Genomic DNA, 22,426 nt, shown 5'->3' with positions numbered 1-22,426 from the left:
TTATCATGTCATTTCGGACGGGACGAGTGCCAAACTTGCGACATGGGAAAAGCGACATAACATTGTTGAGATCTCAAGTCACCCACGGGGTCACTAAAGATATGACTAGCATCAAGGCCGTTCCCACGGATTTATTTAGAAGGGGGGGTTTCATGTAGAATGTTTGCCACGTTGAAAGATTTATAGTGGCTTATTTTTGTGTATGGATAAAGCACAGCACTTACGTATACTAATTTAGTGAACTCTTTTAAACTAGTTGTTTTAAATTAGTTTTAAAAGCATTCGCAACTGGTGTGTGTTTTAGTAACAGCCAAAAAGTTAACCCCCTCTAGTTACAGCCCTGACTGGCATAATGCCAGGTTCTATTTCACTTTATTTCATCACTTTCGTATCGGTTCACGGCATTGTGATCCTGATGAGCACCACTTGATTGGGATCACTGAAGAATAGGTGCACGTAATTGCAGGTAATTGCAATCTTTACTGTATGCATTTACAATGTGTGCAATGACATATATGCACAGTAAGCATGTGCAATGACACTAATATTGTGCAAGTAGTCCGATATCGTTGCATTGGAAGGGCAATTTCTTTTTGTGTGCACTTAGTGTGGTGAGCTTTATTAGATTTTTGAATGGCAATCAATTCATTGTTGATGTATTAGTGGACCTCGATTCATTGCTTATTCTGTCATGGGCCTTTGTTTTGAATGAAATAGTGAATTGTCACTTGGTGCCGCCCATGTTTATGTAGTATTTCCAGTTGTGACCATGGTTGTGACTGCTTCCTCTATGCAGCAGCGCAGATTACAATTTTAGGCAAGTGTTTCCCATGCTCTCATTAGTCTGAACCAGCACGACGGTGTACGTGACAGCTGCACCAGCAATCTGTAACAGAAGCAAAACCTGTAAGCAACATGTGACAACCGGTTAAAGGCAGGCTAAATAGGAATCGCCTAGTCAGCGGGAAAGCATTCCTTGAAAACTTTAATGCAGTGGAATCAGATTTCGTTCTTGAAGGGCCTCTGTAACGCCTTTCCAAGTAATCATTGAATGACCTCACTACAGCAGTTTACTGCTGCACAAATCGATTGCCGCAAAAAAATGTTTGAATCCGCCAAGCATGAGTGGAGTTTGGATTTGTCGCATGCTTTCGTCCCAGCTAGTGTGCTGAAAGCTACACGGGGTGATGACATGTCATCACCTTGAGCACTTTTCTTTTTCGCCTTGAACGTGTCGACTCACTTTTCATGTGATCACGAGTGCGCTAGCGCAATTATCACACTATAGAGCGTGGTGCTGGCATGTGGTGGCGGCGGTAACGATGAAGCACATGAATGCTTAAATCAGGTAATGGCTGTGTTCCTATGACGAAGTCGGGCACGTGCACGTCCTCTCCCGTAACTGCCAGTTATCGTTTAGGCTCAAGCTTCTGAAGGTGGCAGTCTTTTTCCAACTTGGTAATTTTTGTAAGCTTAGGGCCATAAGCATGCGCGGGGTTTTCCATTAGGGAGAGCCAAGCTTTACTGCAGGCACCCAGGTGGCAGAGCCCGAATGAAAAAGAACTTCGCAATGGATGCAAGAATTAAAATTTCAGTCCCCGGCTTTCTGGGGGTAAAGGTGGCCAGTAAACAGTTCTTGGAATGCAATATCAGGGCTCCTCGGCCGCTGTTATCCTCAAAAGCTTGCATGGCCATAGCTCTGCACTTGAAACGCTGACGAGACAGGTCCGACTGATTGAAGGTATTCGTGTTAAAAGACTGGGCGTGCTAACACGAACACGGTGTCATGACTTCTCTCTAGTGTCCGTGTTTCCACGCCCAGTCTTTCAACATGAATACTCACCAACTAGCTCAACTCCTGTTATTCTGAGTGAAGGTATAGGGAAGACCCGTTAGATTATATAAAAACGGGGGGGGGGGGGGCACCACGCACATGTCCGCAAGCATTAAACACTTACGGTCACGATCAGTGGGAGGTTGATGACGAACATTCCGCAGCCTGTCAGGCTGTCTTGCAGCTCTTCCAGAGTTAATAGCAATATGTGCAGCTGAAAAAGGAAATTGCATTGATGCTCACTAAAGCCCATTGTCTTACTTCTTTTTTTCTTCTCGAAGGAAAGCTTTAAACTAACCAACTTGAACAGTTGCATGTATCCTTAACCCTTTGTGACACGACGTCCTCGTTTGGAGATGTGACTTACCTTTTGCCATTTCTGTGCAGTATTGGCAAGGAATAGACGACGGACACTGAGATAATGGTAAACGAAATATTCTTGTGGCCCATTGTTTCTGCTATATCACTTTTAGGTGAAATATTTTGCTACACACGATTGCTTTGGCGAAGGCAGCACCGTGTTTAACGAGATGTTGGATGGGTGTACCTTGAAATATTTTTCTTTTTAGGATGGCCATGCCACCAGCAAAAAACTATTGCACATAATTTGGGTGAGTTGTTCAATTCCTTTTACGAAGAAATATAGCATGACTGACTGCATCAATTAGATAATTATTTATGTTGTAATTGGAATTAAGCACTATAAAATACACTAATGTTTTCAAAAACGTCCATATTAAATTTGATCTCCAGAATTATGTGAATTCCACATAATGCGTGTCGCAAAGGGCTACGCTAGAAAAGCATATATATGATCATAGAACAGGTCAGCTGTATCAGACACAACAAAATAATTTTTCTTATTCAAATTTTCTTATTTCTTCATGTGTTTATTATAGGAATGTAGCAGTAATAGGTGTGGAAATACCCCAGGAGCATTGTTAGAGCATGTAATCAACGCACGTTAAATGCAAGTTTGGTTCATCGTTTTTCGTGAAACCACATTGTATATTGTGCAATCTGTATTTTCTTGCAACCAGGCGGCCCTGTGTCCTTTTTTTTTTCTCAGCATTTAACGTTCATACTCTCTCGCTTCTTCGTTCCAAGTGTGCACCAATTTTTTATAGCCATTCCAATGGACCTACCCTGTGTGTGGCTGCATCCAACAGTTTCTCAAACTTAGTGGCTTGAATGATGCTCTCGATTCTTGACACCTAGAAAACACAATAATACGCGCTTGAATGACTTCATATCCGATTGAATTGTCAATTGTCATGACGCGGAACTTGTGCAATGTAGCGCACATTTTTATTACGATAGCACAGGGGCGTAGGCAAGGGGGGGGGTGGGGGGGTTCAACCCCCCCCCCCCCCCCCGAAATTTTTCAGTTTTGCTTGCGTATATATACGCGCACACATACAAACGCACGCACGACCATACATAAAGTATGGTTGAACCCCCCCCCCCCCCCCCCCCCGAAAAATATTTCTGGCTACGCCCCTGCGATAGCAGTTATATGGACGCCCGAGGCGCATTTTTGCTGTTGCCGTCTTGTTCTGCATAAAATCTAAATTGATCACCCTACGCGTCGTTTGCTCTATGTGAGTGAAAGCGCGCGAGCGCTGCCGATGAATGCGGCTCAAGCTGAGATGAAACGTGCCGGCCGCCTGCGTCGTGCGAAAGGCGCATGGAGGGGTGCCGGAGGGTGGCTGGTGGCTCCGATGTAAATGCGTACTTTAACCAGCCAGGAGCGGTCGCACGTAGTCGCGAGCGCCGTTGCTCAACAGGGGATCAGCCGATGGTTCACACCTTTGTACGTGGACAGCACGAACGTCGCCGTTTCCTTACGCCAGCGTTTTGTTTGAGTTACGCCAGGTCTCATACTAAAGGAGTGATGGTATTTTGATGGTATTCGGTAATGAAAGTTGCTTGAGGCATCTTGACTAAGTCCAGGCCTGATGAAAACCCTCACATTGACAGGGCATACACTGCAGTCACTGTACAGTAGAAAAGGCGAGAGTAAGAGATGTAAAGGCCCAATGAAAACTCGGGCAAAAAAGGGACGCACTCATGCACCGCAGGCCTGCGCGTGTATGCGTGCGGACGGACGGACGCGCGCGCTTTCACGTTTCTTAGACATTTTTCAAGCAATCCCAGGGCGCCCCGCGGGCAGCGGATCACTCTGGGAAGTGTGTACGCCGAGCCACGGCCGGTCTGGAGGCGCACGCTCGGAGCGAGCGCGCGCCTCCAGACCGGCCGTGGCCGAGCGAGCTGGCTGTTCGCTCGCCTACTGCTCGTTGGCGCCGTGATATCGGTGGTACCACGAAGCCAAAAGAACACGTCGCCGCTTCGCCACTGCTCTTATCGTAACTGGGGCGTCCACGGCCACAACACTGCCGACCCCGCTTCCGCGCACGCGCAGAGCTCTCGGATTGCATCTGTGGTGCGTCACATAACTATTGCCGACTAGCATTGATTGGGCCGAATGAAGAGCGCATGCGCGCACGTGACCTTGCCGCAGCTGCCAAATCCGGCGACAAACCGCCTTCGCGGGCAGCGTTTGCCCCCAGTGACGCATAGCTCGGCCGCGCGAGCGTCGCGGCGCCCAAACTTGAGCTTGGGTTCCCTATTCTTACGCCGTAAATGCTGCACACATCCGGACGCATCTGCATGTATAGGGATACATGTGGGATTAACACACTGCAGTGCCGGTATTGCCGAACGGATATGCATCGAATGTAGTAGTTAAGCAGCATGCGTATTATTGCGTGCCGATATCATCAAGATGTATTAAATGTGAGCTGGAACATCGAATTCATTCAAAAAGACAGGGCATGCAAACACGGACACAAGGAAGAAGTCAAGACACCACAGACGCCTATATTAACAACTGCAAAGGTGCGCAACGGCGAAAAAAAAACAAAAAACGAAGCCTTATCTGCGCATGCTCGTGCGATAGGCGAACCAATCAATCCGGCGCGCGTGGGGGTCTACATGACAGATAATTGTTAAGGCATTTGATTTCTTCTTATGCAAGTTAATCGACGATTAACTCACGCATGCGCTATCACTGCTATCGATATGCCATGCCTCAATCCTGTGCTTCATTCCTGTGCCGGTACAAAAGTGTGCATTCATCGAACTTCGACGTGCACTTACACTCTCGGCAATGTAAAGAAAGATTAGGAGCAGTGGCGTAGCCGGGGGGGGGGGGGGGCACACCGGGCCCGTGCCGCCCCCCCCTCCCCCGAAATTTTTTTCCCCATGGGATACAGAGCACAAGATGACACTCGACCCCACTTATCTGCCCAGACCCAATGTCGGATCAAGGAGGTGCCTCCCCCCCTCCCCCGAAAAAAATTCTGCTTACGCCACTGATTAGGAGGTGAGCCTCCGGTTAGCGATTCACTTTTCACCGCAATAAATTCGTTATCTCACTCGCCCTCTGAACTTCGTTTTGACTCGCAATCGGAGTTCGCGTCCAATCGATCCGCACTGATGTAATGCGAGCGCCCGCCACCACGGATCGCATATGCGGATCGTCTGCTCAACTTTGCCAAGCGCTCCATCGCCGGCTCACAAGTGCAGTAGTTTACTTATTATTTTTTAAAGAAAGGGCTGCGGTCACTGAAGGCGAGGCTGAAAGGGAGCGGAACGAAAATGAATTATGCTCGCATAAAAAAAAATCGAACACCCTAGTGTCGCTGCTCTGCTCGCGATGTCGCACGCGACGCGCTACTGCCACGTAAGCCGATGACGTCACCTGGCTGTTGATGCTGCCTACCGCAGCAGTGGATAGAACGACGCCCATTCCCATGGCTGCCGTGTAGCCCCAGCGGGACGCCTTCTCTTCCAGCGTGCGACTGGAGACGGCCAGCCTGTACAGCATGCCACACAGGAAGAACACGCTGCCGGCGTAGTAGCACAGCGCCTGCGCTCCGACGAACGCGTCGACCTTGCGCAACAGCCTCTGCAGCTCGACCAGGTTCACCCGCACGTTCTCGGCGGCCAGGCACTTTTCGTCATCAACGCGCTTCGCACTGTCTTCGAGCCGGCATGCCAGCGCGGCCAGGTACTCGCGAAACAGGCTGGAGAAGCACACGATCTGCCAGAAGAACATGTTGTACCACACGGAGAGGAGGAAGCAGCTGGCGATGTACGTGGGCCAGAAGAGCCGCACCAGGTGCTCGCTGTGGCCTTCGAGGAGGAAGGACGCCACCGATATGTGGCCGCTGTGGCCCGCGAACAGCTTGAGCCCGTCGGCCAGCGCGAAGAGAAGGCAGAGCAGCGAGATCTTCCAAAGGCGGCGGCCAGAGGCCTTGGCGTCCAATTCGAGCTTCGGTTCAAGCTTGGCTGCCGAGAGGACGATGTCGGCCAGCAGATCGCGCCTGAGGAGCATGTTGAGGAAGCTGACGACTGCCTGGCAGTAGACGACCATGTAATTGCCCGCTTGGGTGACTATGGTAATCTGGTCGGCCGGCTTGTCGAACCAGACACGGATGATGATGTAAGTCAACAGGAGGCAGGAGAATAAAGTCGCGCAGGCGAGGAAGTAGACGAGTCGAAGCAGGCTTATTGCCCAAGGTAAGCTTTTCGTCCTGCGCACGAAAGGACAGCCGGCGATCTCACTGGTCAACATCATGAGCTGGACGGCGCGGAAAACCGCCGAACCTTCCGTGCTTCTTTTCTGATGGGCGCTCCTTGAAGACACTGTCAATCAATCAATCAATCAATCAATCAATCAATCAATCAATCAATCAATCAATCAATCAATCAATCAATCAATCAATCGGTTTTATTCGAAACGTGACAGGTTATTTACAATGTACGATAAATATTTAGGGTCTCAACGTACGAGAGTATACTCTCGGTGAAGTTTGTTACGTATAAATAATACACGAATTGGCAGCAGTGTGATCAATAGAACAGATGTATAACGATAAGCATGGAAGAATAAAAACAACATAAGAATGCATGAAACGAATAATTTGATGAATAAATACAGTGTATAGGAAAAAAAACCTAGCACAACTAACGGACAAATATAAAAATTTTAACATTTTTTAAAAAGGAATTTTTGAATGTTGTTAAAAGGAAACTAAATTTTAGATATGTGTAGATGATTCCATAATATGATTGCGCAGAAGGATGAAGACAATTTACCGTAATAAGAAGAAACCCTAGGAAGTAGAAAAACGTTGATGTTAGCAGCAAACCGATCGGTTATTGGCCATCCAGCAAGCCCGCGTGGCGGCGACGAGGCAAGACCTCGACGTCCCCACGTCGGAGGCCTAGGCGAAGGCACTTAAATTGCTGGTTCTTAATAAAGTTTTTTCCTCCTCCTAGCAGCAAACCTGGCAGTGTCAGCTCAGGATCAACGATGTTAGTTGAAAGTTGATTTGCTTTTGTTTATACAGCATAATTAGACTAAACCGTAACAGTCTATTAACAGTTAAAGTGTTGCAGCGAAGGAGCGCAGTGGTGCTGCTGTCGCGAGGACAGTTAAAAATAATCCGAAAAATCTCGATTTTGTGCGTTGTGTCGGGGATCTTGTACATGTTGTAAATTCTACATAACAAATATAGTAAATGGTGGACAGCTAACACAGCTAGTTCATTGTTTCCTTTTACAGCGAAAGCTGTTATGAGATCACAACAAGGGCCGTTTTTGGCGCCGTAGTTGTCCGCCGCCGGTGTCCGTAACCACTATCGCTCGAAATAAGAAAAAAATTCCAGGATGGAACGAGGTTCGAACCTGGGCCCTCTGCGTGGGAACCCAATGTTCTACCTCAGAGCCATGCTTTTTTTTCTTTCTTTATTGCCTATGTACATACGAGGTAGTGAGGTAGCGGTATATATTTGTTTTCACTACCTCAGAGCCATGCCGGTGCTTTTTTTTTCTTGAATGCATGGTAATAATGCCATCAAATCTCGCCACCTATTACAACATAATTCATCGCTTTAGAATTACACTCACATGCACATATGCACAAAACACACATAATTTCACATAGTCCATGCCGGTGCTTGAAACTGCTACCCAAAAAGGCCCTATACAGGCTTCATATCGGGAAGGAACCACATTAACATATGTAATGTAGCGTGGTAGAAGAGTAAAACATCAACCAGGCGTCACACCATGCGAATTGCGCAACGAGTGGGTCATTGAATGCTTCCAACCCATTACAAAGGGCTCTGCCATGATTCGTCATCGTCATCAGCAACAGAATCAACAAAGTGCACATAATGACCCAGAGGTGCTTAGCGGGTACCACGGTTCTCCGCAGAATGACGAAAATTGCATAGTGGCTGCTTCCCTGCTTCACAAAAATTATGATTATTTATAGCGTAGCGGGTTCCTCGCAAGTGCACTTCTCTTGGTTGCCAAGGAAACCCATCACGCCCCCATGATCTATTTCCTCTGGGTCTTAATAAAGTTAATTTCCCTTCCTCTCTCTATTTCTCACGTTAACGTATATCATAAAGCGTGATGGGAGATTTAAATAACGACCGGGCGTCACACAATGCAAATTACGTAACTAGTGGGTCGTTTAAATATTCCAACCCATTACAAAGGACTCAGCCATAATTCGTCATCGTCATCAGCCGTCGAATCAACAAAGTGCACATAATGCCTCAAAGATGGTACCTCGCTTCTCCGCAGAATTACGAATAATGCCGTGGTGGGTGCTTCCCAACTTCACAAAAATTATGATTTGTGCCGTAGTGGGTACGTTGCTAGTGTACATTTATTAGTAGCCACAAGAACTAGAAATGCCGCTCTTCCGGCTTTCGCTGCGACTGTGCTGCGCTTTCCGCGAAGGCCTGGCGTTTTTTTTTTTTTTTTTTTTTTGGAATGCTCAAAGAATCTGCGCTAAATTTTTGCATCGTTGATGTCTGAATACCGGCAGTTTCTGACACGGCATTGCAAAAAAAAAAAACATGGCTGATCCCTCCGTCATAGGAATCGGTATAACACGAAAGTGAAACGTGTCTTCACCGAAGTAGTGCTTATTGTGTAGTGATATATGAGAGCTTGTACAATGTCTATTCGTGTTTGGCAGCTATAGCACCGTTTGACGTGGATGCACCCATGTTGACTGCATGTCTCTATCGCGACGACTAACGCCCATGATCATTATTAAACCGTTCTGGTAGCTGACGATGTGATATTTGGACACAGCGAATCGTGAATCCCGCGTAAGGATGATATCAACAAGCTCATAATCAACACTGGTACCCGGTATGCACTTCTTCACAGCGTCGTCAATTAAGGAGAGAAACGGCACGGTGTGCGCTTTCTAGTAATGGGTAGCCGACGCCTGTGCTCATGCATACATAACACACACTGCGCTTCAGCAACACGGGAGGTAGAGGTTCGTAGCCTGAGCCGCAAACGCGTGCGTCCCGCTGGCCTCTGTCTCGCAGGCGCGGCTCTCGCTCCACCAAGGCACGACATTCGCCCGTCGAAATCGCGTCCTTTCTGCAACGCATATTGCAGCAGTTTTGTTCGTCGGTGCTCTCGCAATTGAAGCAGTCGGCCGCGGAGAAATCCCGTTGGTGCACGTGGAAGCAGCACTACTCCGATGAGCCGACGCACGCTAACACGAAGCCAAAGGCAAAGAACGTAACTGCGTCAAGCGTGCCTCGGCGACGCCAGCGCGGCCAGTCTACCTCTCTGGTATCGAGACGCTTTAACCATTACCTCCGATATCGCGTGCAATCTCGGAGGAAGCGCTAGTAAGTGTCGATCGTGAAGCATTACTTCTTTTCACACCTCACAGACGGCGGCACCGCCCCGCTCCGCCCGCCGCGAAAGAGAATGTGTGAAAGATATAAGGCGCGTTCGCGCCGTGTCAAGCATCTTCCGAGTTAGCTTACTCGGTAGCGCGTCGGGCGCTTGCCGTCGCGGCCGCAACGTCGTGGATTCGATTCCCAGGGGGGTATATTTTACTTGGTTTTTTCCTTTCTCACCCGTTGGCGTCCATTTTATCAACGTCATATCCGTGACGGATGTACTTGGTGAACCCCGGCATAAAACACTTTCGTGTTTAAAAAAAAAGCAAATTGGGGGATGCTTGAGCTTCGCCATAGAGTTAATATACTGACTCTAGAGGAAAAGCTGGGCCGCGAGACCTATAACCACAAGAACGCTGACATCTTGGAACGTTGTCATTCTTGCCATCACATATCAATCCTAAAGAAGCATCTGCACAATTAAAAACTTGCGGATATTGTTTTGTGTTTATTTTGAATACTTCTACGAAAGAATACGACGGCTATTTATGCAATTTACTGCGCGCGGAAAGGAGCGTTTGCAGGCTGGTTAACTAGATGGCACCACCATATCCATAAGCGTGCGCAGGGTTCCCCTTCAGGGGGGGCGAAGGTTCGTCGCAGCGCCCCCCCCTCCCTATTATGTCAATGTATGCGGCTGCCTTTGCGCCCCTCTTCTCGCCCCCCCCTACAATGTATAGGGCTGACTTTGCGCCCCCCCTTCTCGCCCCCCTTGCCCCCCCCCCCTGCGCACGCCTATGACCATATCAACACTCGCGAGTACGCGAGTGTGTGCTTGCGGCCGATTGCGCCGGTTTGCGCGTCGTGTTAAAGCCCCTGAAACTTCGTTCGCGACGTGTATCTCGTAGTTGTCGTAGTGTCCCGTTGTGTGCGTTTTCTGTCGCCGCATACCACTCGACTTCATGTGACAGCCCTTTTTTCTTTCGAGCTAGAAACTTCAGTGCATCAGTGCAAACCAGGACGGACGGCAAAGAAGAGATGAGACAAGTCCTGAAAGTTATGTACGAACTAGTCGCAACCGATTTTTTTAATACTTTTTAACGGCAATAAAGCTTCGTGGGCCGTGTAACTTTAGTTTCGATTGAAGCTTTCGGGAGACTCACATTCGCCGCTGCATGCTGCAATCGACATTTTTGTGCTTTACGGCTCTCTGCGCTGATGTACGGCAGCAATGAGCTGAAAAAGAACGTGGATACAGGTGTCTCGCCATTGCAAGTCGAATCAGCGCGCGACCACGGCCTACGGACTTTGCTTCGAGCTGCGAATCTGTCGAGTGACCTTTGTGCCAGCGAACGGAGAAACTTTGGTAGGGAGTGCCTAGTAAACAAACAGGTGGAAATTTTAACTGTTATCATCCGGACCACCTGCACAGACAACCGTACACTAACACACGGCTTCACGCATCAAAACACAGCTGATGTTCTCTGAACAGCGCGTAGCTGGCTTAGGTTGGTAGATTAAAACTGATTACTACCGTCAAATGTAGCGAGCGTCTCAGGGTCTGGCAACGATCGTTTTGTTCCATCATGGCGGAACCCATGCGGTTATAGGTTTCATTGCATGGGCCCTATGGGGAGCTTTTCCTCTAGAGTTAGTATATTAACTCTATGAGCTTCGCTTTCAAGAGTAGAACGCGATAGCGTAATCGGACCGTGTTCGTATCGCCTTCCCAATCGCTAGCCTAGCTTCGCTTCTCGGTGGACACCTAAATCGTGGTGCAAGGAAAGCCAAAGTACGGACGCCCTCCAGCTCCTATATCCATGCATGCGGCGCGACGAAACACGGAAAGCGCGCCCGTGGGCCCTTTGTGCCATCTCGCGAGTGATAGTCAAGCCTCTGCCACACTGAAGCACCTCCGAGATGTGCGTACCACCAACGGTAAATGGTATATATAAATAGCTCGCCGTTAGTATGCTAGTGGATGTATGCGTGATGGCCGAGAGGCTAAACGCATGGCGCCACGGAGCGAGGGGTCGCAGGTTCTTCGGTTTGGTCCCACCCGAACCGAAGTTTTTTTTCGTTATTTCTTTATTCGAATCTACCTCGAATTTTCGCTCACGGAGAACGCTGATTTTTTGCTCACAACCAACGACGTTGTCGCCGACACCGAAATTTCCGCGAAACAAGCTCTTTAACGCTATCGCGTTAAAAAAGAAAGAAAACTACCTATTCTTTTTGGGCGAAAGTTTATCGGTTTTAGTGGGTCGTCTTCTTTCTTGTATAGGCGTAACGAAGCTTCACCGATGCACTTATCAGACCGGTATCGTATAATCTGCAAGGCTTCGATTTTTTCCCGTACCTTGGCAATGCCTAGGCAGGTGCATCCCACTGCGTTGAGTGAGATGCGCCTGCCTGGTTTGTAAAACGACAGGAAAAGGGAAATGCATGCCGCTCTTCAGGCAGGCAAAGATCATCGGCCGTGCAAAAGACAAAAAGGCACGGGAAATAATCGAAGCCTTGCAGATTATACGATACGGGCCTGATAAGTGTATCAGTGAAGCTTCGTTACGCCTATACAAGAAAGAAGCTGAATTTCTTGTGTGTTAAGTTCTCATACACGATGTACGGTTATGTTTGATAGTGCGCATGCGCTTTGCTGTTGTGGGAAAGAAGCGTCATCCATATATATCAGTTGGTTAGTCCGCGCTGGTCTCGTTCACTTCTTTCTTCTTGTGTCCTATATGTAGGCGTCGTTTTATTCTTTCCATGTCCTACCAACTAGCCCCCCCACCGTAGCGTCTTGAGGGAGGGAGAGAGAAAAATGAAGGTTATTAGCAGTGATTCCACTCCTGCGCCAACTGCGCCAAAGTGCGCCAAATTGTATTTACTGCGCCATCCTGATAATATCGACGAAATTTGCGCCAAACTGCGCCAAAGTCTCGGGTTTGGGGGCGTCTATCACCGGCAATCGCACCGCCGGCGCGTCAGAACATGTGCAGCTCGATCTTGGGGCTGCCAATAAAGTCGCAATCATGGACCAAGAATTATTCCGCTGAATAAATAGCGCTCGCGCGTGCGTTCCGAGTAAGCCACGATGCCGACGCAGCTTCTGTTCTGCAAGTCGGCTCGACAGCAAAACGCGCTCTCCGCAGAGGCTCGTGACGTCTAGGCCTATCGGTAGCGAGAAAGTGCGACGGCGATTCATCGGCGGACGTCGTCTGTTCCAGAAACGCTGCTGATAGCTCGTTTCAAGCGTCGCACGGCACGTAAGGAAAGCAATGTTCAGTAATAACTACATGAGTGCCGCTAAAATGTCTGTCACTTCTGTTTCCGGACAACGCGGAATGAAATCTGGGATCGCTCGCAGTAGATATATGGGACAATCTCGAATTTTCCTTGCTTCGCGTTTATGGAAGAGCACGCGAACGGTGGAAACGCGTTGACACTTTTCCTTAGATATACTTTATTCATGGATCTTCATCCAGAACAGCTTTTTCGTAATTCCTTCCGCCAGCACGTCCGAGTTTGTAATCACTCTGCGGTAAATACCCCTAAAAGGCCCTGCCCTTTCGAGCTCACGTGCTAGGGTTCCAATTCGAATTTTAGCTTGCCTTTTTAAAAATGTCATCTCATTAGTAAAATCATATGTCCTGGTCGGAGCAGCCGCAAATGCGCAGCTGTCAGTAGCGGACCCGTCGCTGACGGCCCACAGTGAAGCGGCTACGCCATGTTACACGTCCGCCCCTCGCTTTCGGGGGTCAATAGCTAACGGTTAAAAAAACTAAGTTTCGCTTAAGAGCGAAGCAATGAATGCGATACCAAAAAATTGTATTGTGAAACGAAGTAAGACTAGCAGCTAACTCTTTTGGATCCGATCTCGCGTAACTCAACAAAACGCTGGTTTAAGAAAATATGGCCCCTCCAGGAACCGAAGCGTTTTCTTGCTCTGAGTTCTCTAAACGCGAAGTAAGCGTTGAGAGCACAGCAAGTTTACGAGCCGTCTCCTGATGCCTCGAGATAGCGCGCGCGCAAGCCACTGCGCCCTTCGAACGATGCCGTCCCCACCCCCCACCCCCTTCCGCTCCCCTGGTGTCCCTTCATGCTCCTTACGAAAGACGGGCGGGGCGTTTCTTCTCTGTTTGATGAGCAATCGACGGCAGGCCCGCACGCGGGAAGATGTTATCTCATGCGCTGTCCGTGCGGCGGAGACAGACGGCCGGCTAGTTTAATTTCCGCTTCAGCCGCGTTCGTCGCCAGCGCTCGCGAGCTTTTACCCGCGGCTAGAATGCGCGTGGTGATGTCATTAATTTGGACTTTATGCGGAAAATTACGGCAACGGCGACGGCAAAAATCCGCCGAGAGTGTCCATATAATTGCTGTCGCAAAGGTCAATGTACGGGGCAGATTTTGCACCCCCCCCCCTCTTAGGTGATTAGGGAGGGGGGCGCCCCCCTGCCCCCCCCCCCCCCCCCTGTGCGCGCGCCTATGCTCCTGAGATGATTTTTTCCATGAGATTTGCAATGAATCGAAATATTTCTAGCCTTCATAAGAGCCCCATAATAATACTCAGGTGCTTGAATGTTAATGCAATATGCTTCTGTATTGCACTCCAGGATATAAACTTCGCTGCTCCAGAGTGCTCCCAGATGCAAAATTATCTGCTCCAAAGTGCTCCAAGATGAAAATTTTGCTGCTCCAAAGTGCTCCAAAACGGAAATTTTGCTGCTCCAAAAATTGCTCCAAATCAGAAGTCCTCGGTAGCATCACTGTTATTAGGCAAAAGCCTTCGCAGATGGGCAGTCTTCTTAGTCCACAAAACCATATGGACCTGACCGTCTCCCTGGTACGGTAGATTAAATTGCGAGGTAAGCTTGAAAGCTGGGCTTCCCACAGTGCTCGTCGACTGCCTTATTTTTGGCCTTGTTACAAGCCGTCGCGATCGTTGCAAGCTACTACATGATAAGCAAGTCCAAGCAGGTTATTCGGAGACTAAAGCGGAAACCTTTTTGAGCTCTCTCGGCTTGGACCAGCTAAAACACTCAACACTTATGCACACTCGTTTACACGCAGCAACTGTGTATATAGAGCAGCGGTGGTACTATTTGTTTTCGAAGGGGAAAAAATTGGATTTTCTGCAACAAGAAGAACGTTTATGAATATGGTCCATAAAACGTTTGTTGGTTCCCGTTCAAATTTACCTCGTCGGTGATGTACTCTTCAGGTCAGGCCGAACAGAATAAAAACATGATAGACTGCTCTAACGTCATGTAGCTCAGCGGTATAGCCTGCTGTGCAATGCTGGAGCATGGGCGCAAAAGCATCGCATAGGCGGCCCACACCACAGAGAGAATACAGTGCGCTCCCGTGAGGCACGGAATGCAATCTTCACAGCAGAATTTTCCTACAAAATTAATCGGGCGCAATAATGGCACGTTCACAGACGCACCCACCCACATATTTACACAACCAAAACACGGCGATTAATTTTTTGCGAAAGTGAACACTATATCCCCAACGACAGTTTCTTTCACAGCAGAAGCGTAACATCTCAGATACGTTATAAAGCTTCATTACATAATTACGTGATTGCTCTGTTGAAGGAAAACTTGGTTTCAGTTGTTGGTTTCCCAGTGTGCAGCCGACAGTGACCCTTATCGAAAGGGGGGAGGTGGCCCTTCTTGGCCCCCCGGTAGACACGCCTATGCCGCTGAAGCACTCCGTACAAATGCTTCGGCGAAGCTGAAACGTGCGGCCGCAGTGTTTATCACTGGGTTAATCCCGACGGTTTATTGAAGCTTTTCTCAATTACTGGTTACCTCTGTCTAGAAATCTTAATTGGTGCTTGCCGCCCGTCTGTTGCCTTCACCATTTTTAGTGAACCAGCGGTGGGATTTGGCCAATTTCTGTGTGACATACCCGTTCATGATGATGATAGTTTTTTGTACACATTTGTACACACCAAAGTTTTTACGGCCGGCTTAAACGGCTTTGTTGGCGGAAAAAAAAAAAAAAAGAAACTGAGGGGGAAGAAGAGATACGTCGTCTGACTCGCGTATATTGTGCTCCTTTTAAGTACCACCATGTGACATTGTTGCGAAGGTGGTGCAATATTAAGACGCACGTTGCTGAAACCTGCGGTGAAATGGAATCAAAAGGCTTCGTACAAGTAGCTTTCGCCAATAAGGGGCAGCGTGTTGTTAAATTTTGGTAACTTTATGTAAAGAATCCCAAGTTGTCGAAATTAATTCGAAGCATTAAACTACGGCGTATTTCAAGTTCGTGTTTTCTTGGGACGTCAAAGGGACACTGAAGAGAAAAACGATTTTTCGCTTGTTACGATTTCACTACACCGAAAGTACCACTCTAACCACGAGAAGAGGCTTGGTAAGCGAGAAAATGCGCGAAAACGAAATAGCAGTGGCGACACTATATATATACCTTCAAGTTTCCGCACCAGTGACGTAATTTGACGGCGTCTGCTTGGGCATTATCGGTTTATGGGTAAAAATTGTTCACAATGTGTTCTGAGAGACCCGGAGCCTTAACGTAGCGGGTCTCAGAGGAGGAGGAGAAAGAGAGAAAGGAAAGGCAGGGATGTTAACCAGTCTAGAAGGACCGGTATGCTACCCTACACTGGGGGAAGGGATGGGGGAGATATAAAGATAGAGAGAGAGAGAGAAGGAGAGCACGCACGCACAAAAAGTCACACACATTTCACGGTCATCATAACGACGTTAGTCTATAAGCGACGGTGCAGATCTGATGCCTTCAAGAAGTTCAGCACTGCCTTCGTCGCCTTCACCCGCGATGACCTATCAGGACGACATTCCAGAATGGTTCCTGCGGGTCTCAGAAAAATTCATTGAACGAATGTGGCCAAAATACGCAAGAAGACTTGGAAATTCGTGGCGTCAAATTAACGTTCACAAGGTTCGGCGCGAAATTCAAAAACGAAAATTTGACATTAATTTCCTCTTCTAATAATTATTTCATCATGGCGGGATTAATGAGAAAAGAGTTCTAAAAGGATAATTGATGTGTCTAAACTGATTTAATGTTTCACTTTCGTGTCCCTTTACGAGCCTCGAACAAATCACCGAATTGCAAATGAGACAGTTGATTTACCTGCAATTTTGTCTCTCCAGTATCTGCTGCTTGTCCTGCGGGCTGTCATAGCGCTCATCAAGTACACGGCACACTTTAATATTTCACAAACGGTGTACTTCTTTGAGAGTGTGTTCCAGGCAGCTCTTCAGAATCGCGCGACTGCGTCCCAAAAACCGCTCGACCTGAACTGAGCCCCGTTGAGGCGGCGCATGAACGGGCTTTGATTTCGATCGCTCAGTCCGTTCGTTGTTTTCACCACTGACACAGCCGTGATGTCCCACGACGCGATCAAGCGAAGTGTGATTTCGTAACGCCCGCTACAGTCAAAAACAAGCTGACCGGAAGTTGCACGCTGCAGCCCACCCACCTCAATGCGTCGAAAACAGGAGAATTACAAAGGAGTGAACGAACGAGCGCACAAGAGTTGCTGGAAGAATCGGTTTAGAGCACAGGGGACGAACGCAAGAAATATAAAGCTACGGAGCGATCGATAAACAAAAGCGGCTTTGTTGAACATCTCGACACGTCACAACAAAAAAGTTCGACAGCTTGCTTTTCATTCACTCTCATTCTTTGAGAAAAACTGCACTGTATTGCTTCAGTGATTGCTATATACAGTCCACTAAAAAATAATGACGAATATGCAGGGTTAAAGTAAGGTTTAAAAACATCCATCTTAAAATAAAAGGCTGGTTCCGCTGGAGACTTGCCGTGAATTGGGGGCAGCGTAATGACTCGTGCCGCGTGGTAATTAGTCTTTAATTAACAAAAGCCTTTAAATTAACGAATTGTCTGATGGTAAAAGCAAATTACAAGATGAAACTGCTGGGTGCAGCAAAATAATCAAAGTTCGCGCTCGCTGGTAATCTGTCCCCACATGAATGTTTCGGCCACAGGATTTTTTTTTCTGGTATATATACGGCTAAAATGAGCTGTATCAACGATGACCCGACAATCTGAAAAACGAAACGGAATCGTTTCTGCCACACACAATCAAAGTAGGTGCCCGCACAGACTTCGAGTCTAAGGATTCTGTATCACGCAAAGTCACAGTGGCACGTATACCCTTGCGTCTCTGGCTACAAAAGAGGAGAGAATAAACTTTTATTCTTAGCAAGCGCAGTGTGCGCCCTAGGTGGGCGGCCTCCGAAAGAAAAAAAATGCCCCCACCTCCCCGAAGGGAATCGTGAGGAAATGTGAATGCATTTCTTGCGCCGAGAGTACACGGCGTAGTAATTTTAATGGCGTAAATTGAGAAGGAGCGGCGAAGCACTGCACCTACCCTCTCCTACACCTTCTCCACACACGCGGGAGCTCCGCCGAGCTCCCGCGATGCGAGCGCCCTCACACGCCAGAGCGCGCTCCTCCGCTCCACTCACTCTCCGCTACTCCGGCCGCACCACCTGCTCCGGTTGCTAGGGGCGAGGATAAGCGCGCGCGCCCGCAGCTGTTGCTATGGGAGAGGGAGTGAGAGCGGAGAGATAACAACTGCCGGCGCGCGGACGCCGACAGACGCCTGACATGCTCCAACTAAGAAATGCATTCGCATTAAAAAAAAATGATGGACGGCTGTGTGTTTGTTCGGCGTCTCACCATGGCGTGATGTAGCGGGTTCACTTCTTTCGTTGGTTTTTCAGGCTGTTTTTATATCACACACGCTTTTCAAGTAGCTCTATACGCACTTTCCAGGTGTATTGTAGATTGTAGATTACTTATATGTATGATATTCCTGTATATATTTCTCCCACGGAGCCTATATTCCGAAAGCTTGACGAAACGCACTGAATCTGTTTTCAGCTGCGCAAAGTTTGCATGATTAAAAAGAATGCTAGGGATGCGCTATGCAATGACGAGGCTGGCCACCCTTGCACGTACTTCTCGAGTGGTTTTGCACTCCGTCCTGTTGAAAAGTGGCCGCCGACGTAGGGAATCGAACCCGCGCCCTCGAGCGACGCACCCGAAGAAAACAGATTGCCTGTTACTCTTTTTGACTATTCCTGACTTGCCACACACGTAGCTATTTTTAAAGAGAGAGTTAACGTGGCAAGCCAGGGCTCACCAGAACCTTTGTTTTCTTAGAGTGCGCCTTAGCGACCAAGCTAACCCGGTGGCTCCTTTTCAAGATTATGAATATGAAGCGAAAGTGAATACTTAATGGAGAGAATTAATTGGGTCACGAGAGGGTTATTCGTGAACGTTTTTATTCTGTCTTATCATTACGCCCACCGAATATGCAGCACGCGTGAGGGAAAGGAAAATCGATGGGTTGCATTCAATATAGGCCTCGACGGTCGATGCGTTCATGCAGACGGACCGGGGAACGCCTCGCACAAATATTCCCGTGAAGAGAAGAGGGCGGGCCCACAGGAACCGGGCTTTTTCGCACTGTCGGTCACGTGAACTGAGCAGAAATGTCACGTGTGACGTCATTGGTAGAGCGGTGCATCTCTGTCGACCGAGGCTCCAGTAGTGATGATGGCAAAATCGTGAGAACCGCGAAGCGGCACGCTGTACGTTGTCCCGCAGTGACACGCAGGCAGAATAGCGATACTTGAGCGATTCCAGGTGTGGAACAGTCAGATTGCATGGCATGACGTTTCTTCCCAGTTTACGCTGTTTAATTGAAAGCAGACCCGCCCGATCGGAGCTAGCTGGCAGTCGACATTAGCGCCTTCTGACGCCACTCGGCAGCGTGCGCCAGAAAGCGATGGGTTTCTGCGATCTCCCCAATGACGTCGGCGAATGTTGAACTCTGCGCGTGCTCAGTGTGAACGAGCCGTAAGACGGGCTTCAGCCGAATTTCTGACGTGGGCAAAGCAAGTGTGTTTCCTTTGCTTGACCATATTTTGCGTGTTTTCAGTTTTACTGGTTGGAAGCGTTTGCTCTACCTGTCCTGTCCCGCATGCGCTGTTCTTAGCGTTTACATCCGCAGCGAGAGATGCTCCGCGGGGACAAGTCTCGAGTGGTGCCCGCGGCTGAGCGAAGCCCCAGCAAGATGCTGCAGCTGCGCAACGAGTGTCGGCCTTTCTACGCTGGATTCCGCATCGTCGGCCGCGCACAGCGGCTCCTCGGCTGCTGCTTCTTGGAGAACCTCGCATCCACCGACCCACAACGCGTGCGGGCAAAAAGAGCCAGCCTGTACCTGCTGTACCCGCTAGGCATATGGTGCTACCATTTGGGTGAGCCACATACCGCCATTCAGGTCACGCGTTCACAAAAAAATTCGGGGGAGCTGGCTTCGGAACTTAGCATTTGATGGAGCACAAAAGAATTCCAATGCACAAAATAGCGCTCGGGCGTCCCGTGCAATCACGGCCCAGGAAAATGCCCAGTACGGGTCAAAGATTTTGAAGGCGAAAGCCTACTTCAAAATTCCGTTGATCTGCTTTGAAGCTTATGTTAAACGCTACGGCCACGCTAGCGACAATAAGGCATGCGTCAAGCCACGCGCGGCACATCGGCCTGACGCGCGCGTCAAGAGCGGCAGAAATCGGAGTTTCGCGGCGTGCCGCGTGAAATGGGTCAAGCCTCAATTCTGCGGCAAATGACGGGTTCTACGACGCGATTGACCAATCAGGAGCGACGAGGGTGACGTCACGGAGCATGGCGACCAGACTGCCACCGCTCCGCGTCGAGTTTTCAATTGAGACATCCCGCAGCGCAACAAAAGAGCGACTGACAAACAGAAAAACAAAAAAAAAAAAACCGCACGTAATGGCGGTGTTCTTGTTGTCTGTGCTCATTCGGCCTAGTTTTTCCTATAGACTCTATGCTAACTCTAAGGTCCCTAGAATATTCTAGGGACTGCACTAACTCTATGGCTATAAATGCGCCCATAGAGTTAAGTCGGTATATTAACTCTATGAATCTGTACGGAGTGCTTCAGCGGTACGTACAACGAGAGAATAATATATAGTATTCTCTCTTTGTACGTACCGCTTAAAGGGACACTAAAGAGCAAAACGATTTTTCTCGCATTAGTAAAGTAGTCTTCCACGATACCAAAAACACCACGCTTTCTGCGCGAAGACGCTTAATAAGCGAGAAAACGCGCGAAAAGAAAATACAGGTGGCGACGCCACCTTATAATTCCCGCACCATTTGCCGTGACGTCACATATTTTTGACGGCGCCTGCTTGGGCCTACGTAGTTCCTAATCGGTTAAATCGAAGTACATTGTCCTCTGAGGGGGTCAGAGACTTGACATAACGAGTTTGTGGAAATTTCGTCGAGTCAGTGGCGCCAAAATACGTCAAATGCTCTTTGAAGTCTTTTACGTGACGAACTACAAAGTTCGGCGCGAAATTTAAAAATGACACTTTGAACTTGGTTTTCTCCTCTAATAATAAACCTATGGTGGTGAAATAAACTACACAAGAGTTCTCCGAGCACACTTTGTGAATCTAAACCAATTCATTGTGAAATAAACTACACAAGAGTTCACCGAGCACACTTTGTCAATCTAAACCAATTCATTGTTTCTCTTTAGTGTCCCTTTAAGCACTCCGTACAGATGCTTCAGCGAAGCTGAAACGTGCGGTGTTTATCACTGAGTTAATCCTGAAGGTTTATTAAAGCTTTTAAAGCGGTGAGTAGTGCGATTTGCCGAATTTCTGTAGCACATACCGGTTCGTGATGATGATACTTCGGGGTCTTCTCGCAGCCGCCGTTGCATTTCCCGTTCCCTATGAAGGGGCAAGGCAACTCCATGATGCGGCATGGAGTACGTGTTGGGCTTTGTGAACCATGTCGTTGTCCGGAATTCGTTCTGCACGGGATTCGCTGAAGCATGCCTGGATGGTATCGCCATAACGAGCAAGAAGGTCTGGTTGCTGTTGGAAGCGTCGGAGCCATGGAGGAAGGAAAAATAAGGAGAGGCCCTGACGTCACATTCGTGAAGCCTCCACATCGCAAACACCCGCATCGCCTCCTAGCGAAGGAGCCTCGAAACATTTCGCGATTTCCGTCGTGTCGTTTGCAAGCGCATGCGCGATTAGAGTCTTTTTTTTTTTTTTTTTCGCCGTGCAAGCGGCGCCGCGGCGCAGTCGATTCACGCGTGCTGCTCCTTGTGTGTGTTCCTTAGGAAAGCTACGCAATGCCCAGCTGTTGCCTGTGGTTGCGTATACCCTGTGCAAATTGGTGCAAATCGCGTGCACTGCGGAAAGTACCGGGTGTCACTTTTCATGTGTACGTACACGTTCGCTTCATTGCTGATCACTAATGCATGGTATTTGCATGCGAAGCTCACGGATGTGCGCTCTGTTGCTTCTTACTCATTGTGTCAACTCAGAACACACGTGAAGTTTTGTTTTTGCCGTCTGACGCGCCGTACATAACATGCGGCGAAGGCATCGTACGTTTTTAGAGGCTGTGTCGTTCAACGAAAGGGCAGTAAACTTATGTTGTTGTTGTCGGACTACTTGATGTATGTATTGTGCGGTGTGCGCTCGCTGCGTGCTTGTTGTTGTGTGCGTACTGGAATTACAAACTTTACGTGCACGATCGCGTATACAATACAGCGGTGTCCTCTTTTCGACGTGAAGTTACGTCAACTATAGGTTGGCGTTGCGCCGAATAGCTACTACGCTCACTCCGTATATATACACGAACAAAGATCCGCTAATCCGGCAACAGATCGGGAAATCGGGCTACGAGAAAGGGAAGGCCTAACGCCCAGCAGAACGCGTAAGTCACTGCTAGGCGAGTTCGAATACGATGATGCAGGGGCTGAACGTTTTTGATCACGGCA

General features: G+C 48.5%; 2 protein-coding genes across 2 annotated transcripts in view; one reads left to right on the top strand and one right to left on the bottom strand.

Annotated features, from left to right (window-relative positions):
• Positions 1-108: 108 nt before the first annotated feature.
• LOC119402523 (uncharacterized) lies at positions 109-6,545 on the bottom strand. Its single transcript, XM_037669675.2, has 4 exons — positions 5,598-6,545; positions 2,980-3,048; positions 1,959-2,048; positions 109-886 (listed from the first exon to the last, which is right to left on the bottom strand). The coding sequence occupies exons 1-4, from the start codon at positions 6,474-6,476 to the stop codon at positions 806-808; spliced, it is 1,119 nt and encodes a 372-aa protein (XP_037525603.2). The 5' UTR covers positions 6,477-6,545; the 3' UTR covers positions 109-805.
• Positions 6,546-19,603: 13,058 nt separating this feature from the next.
• The window catches only part of LOC119401277 (gustatory receptor 68a), a 53,105-nt gene continuing 50,282 nt past the window's right edge, over positions 19,604-22,426 (top strand). The window contains exon 1 of the mRNA XM_037667967.2: positions 19,604-19,856. Within this exon, the coding sequence (XP_037523895.1) occupies positions 19,616-19,856 (241 nt within the window). The 5' untranslated portion in view covers positions 19,604-19,615. The remainder of the gene's footprint in view (positions 19,857-22,426) is intronic.

Source organism: Rhipicephalus sanguineus, chromosome 8 (assembly GCF_013339695.2).
Source record: "Rhipicephalus sanguineus isolate Rsan-2018 chromosome 8, BIME_Rsan_1.4, whole genome shotgun sequence".
Taxonomy (NCBI): domain Eukaryota; kingdom Metazoa; phylum Arthropoda; class Arachnida; order Ixodida; family Ixodidae; genus Rhipicephalus; species Rhipicephalus sanguineus.
This window is presented reverse-complemented; position numbering and strand designations above follow the sequence as displayed.

What these genes read in the sequence shown, in the direction of transcription:
- LOC119402523 (XM_037669675.2), bottom strand. Translation starts at nt 6,476, where the DNA reads ATGATGTTGACCAGTGAGATCGCCGGCTGTCCTTTCGTGCGCAGGACG. An exon ending in TGGATGCAGCCACACACAGG is followed by an intron (nt 2,049 to 2,979) that starts GTAGGTCCATTG and finishes TTCCTTTTTCAG; the next exon opens with CTGCACATATTGCTATTAAC. An exon ending in ACCTCCCACTGATCGTGACC is followed by an intron (nt 887 to 1,958) that starts GTAAGTGTTTAA and finishes CTTCTGTTACAG; the next exon opens with ATTGCTGGTGCAGCTGTCAC.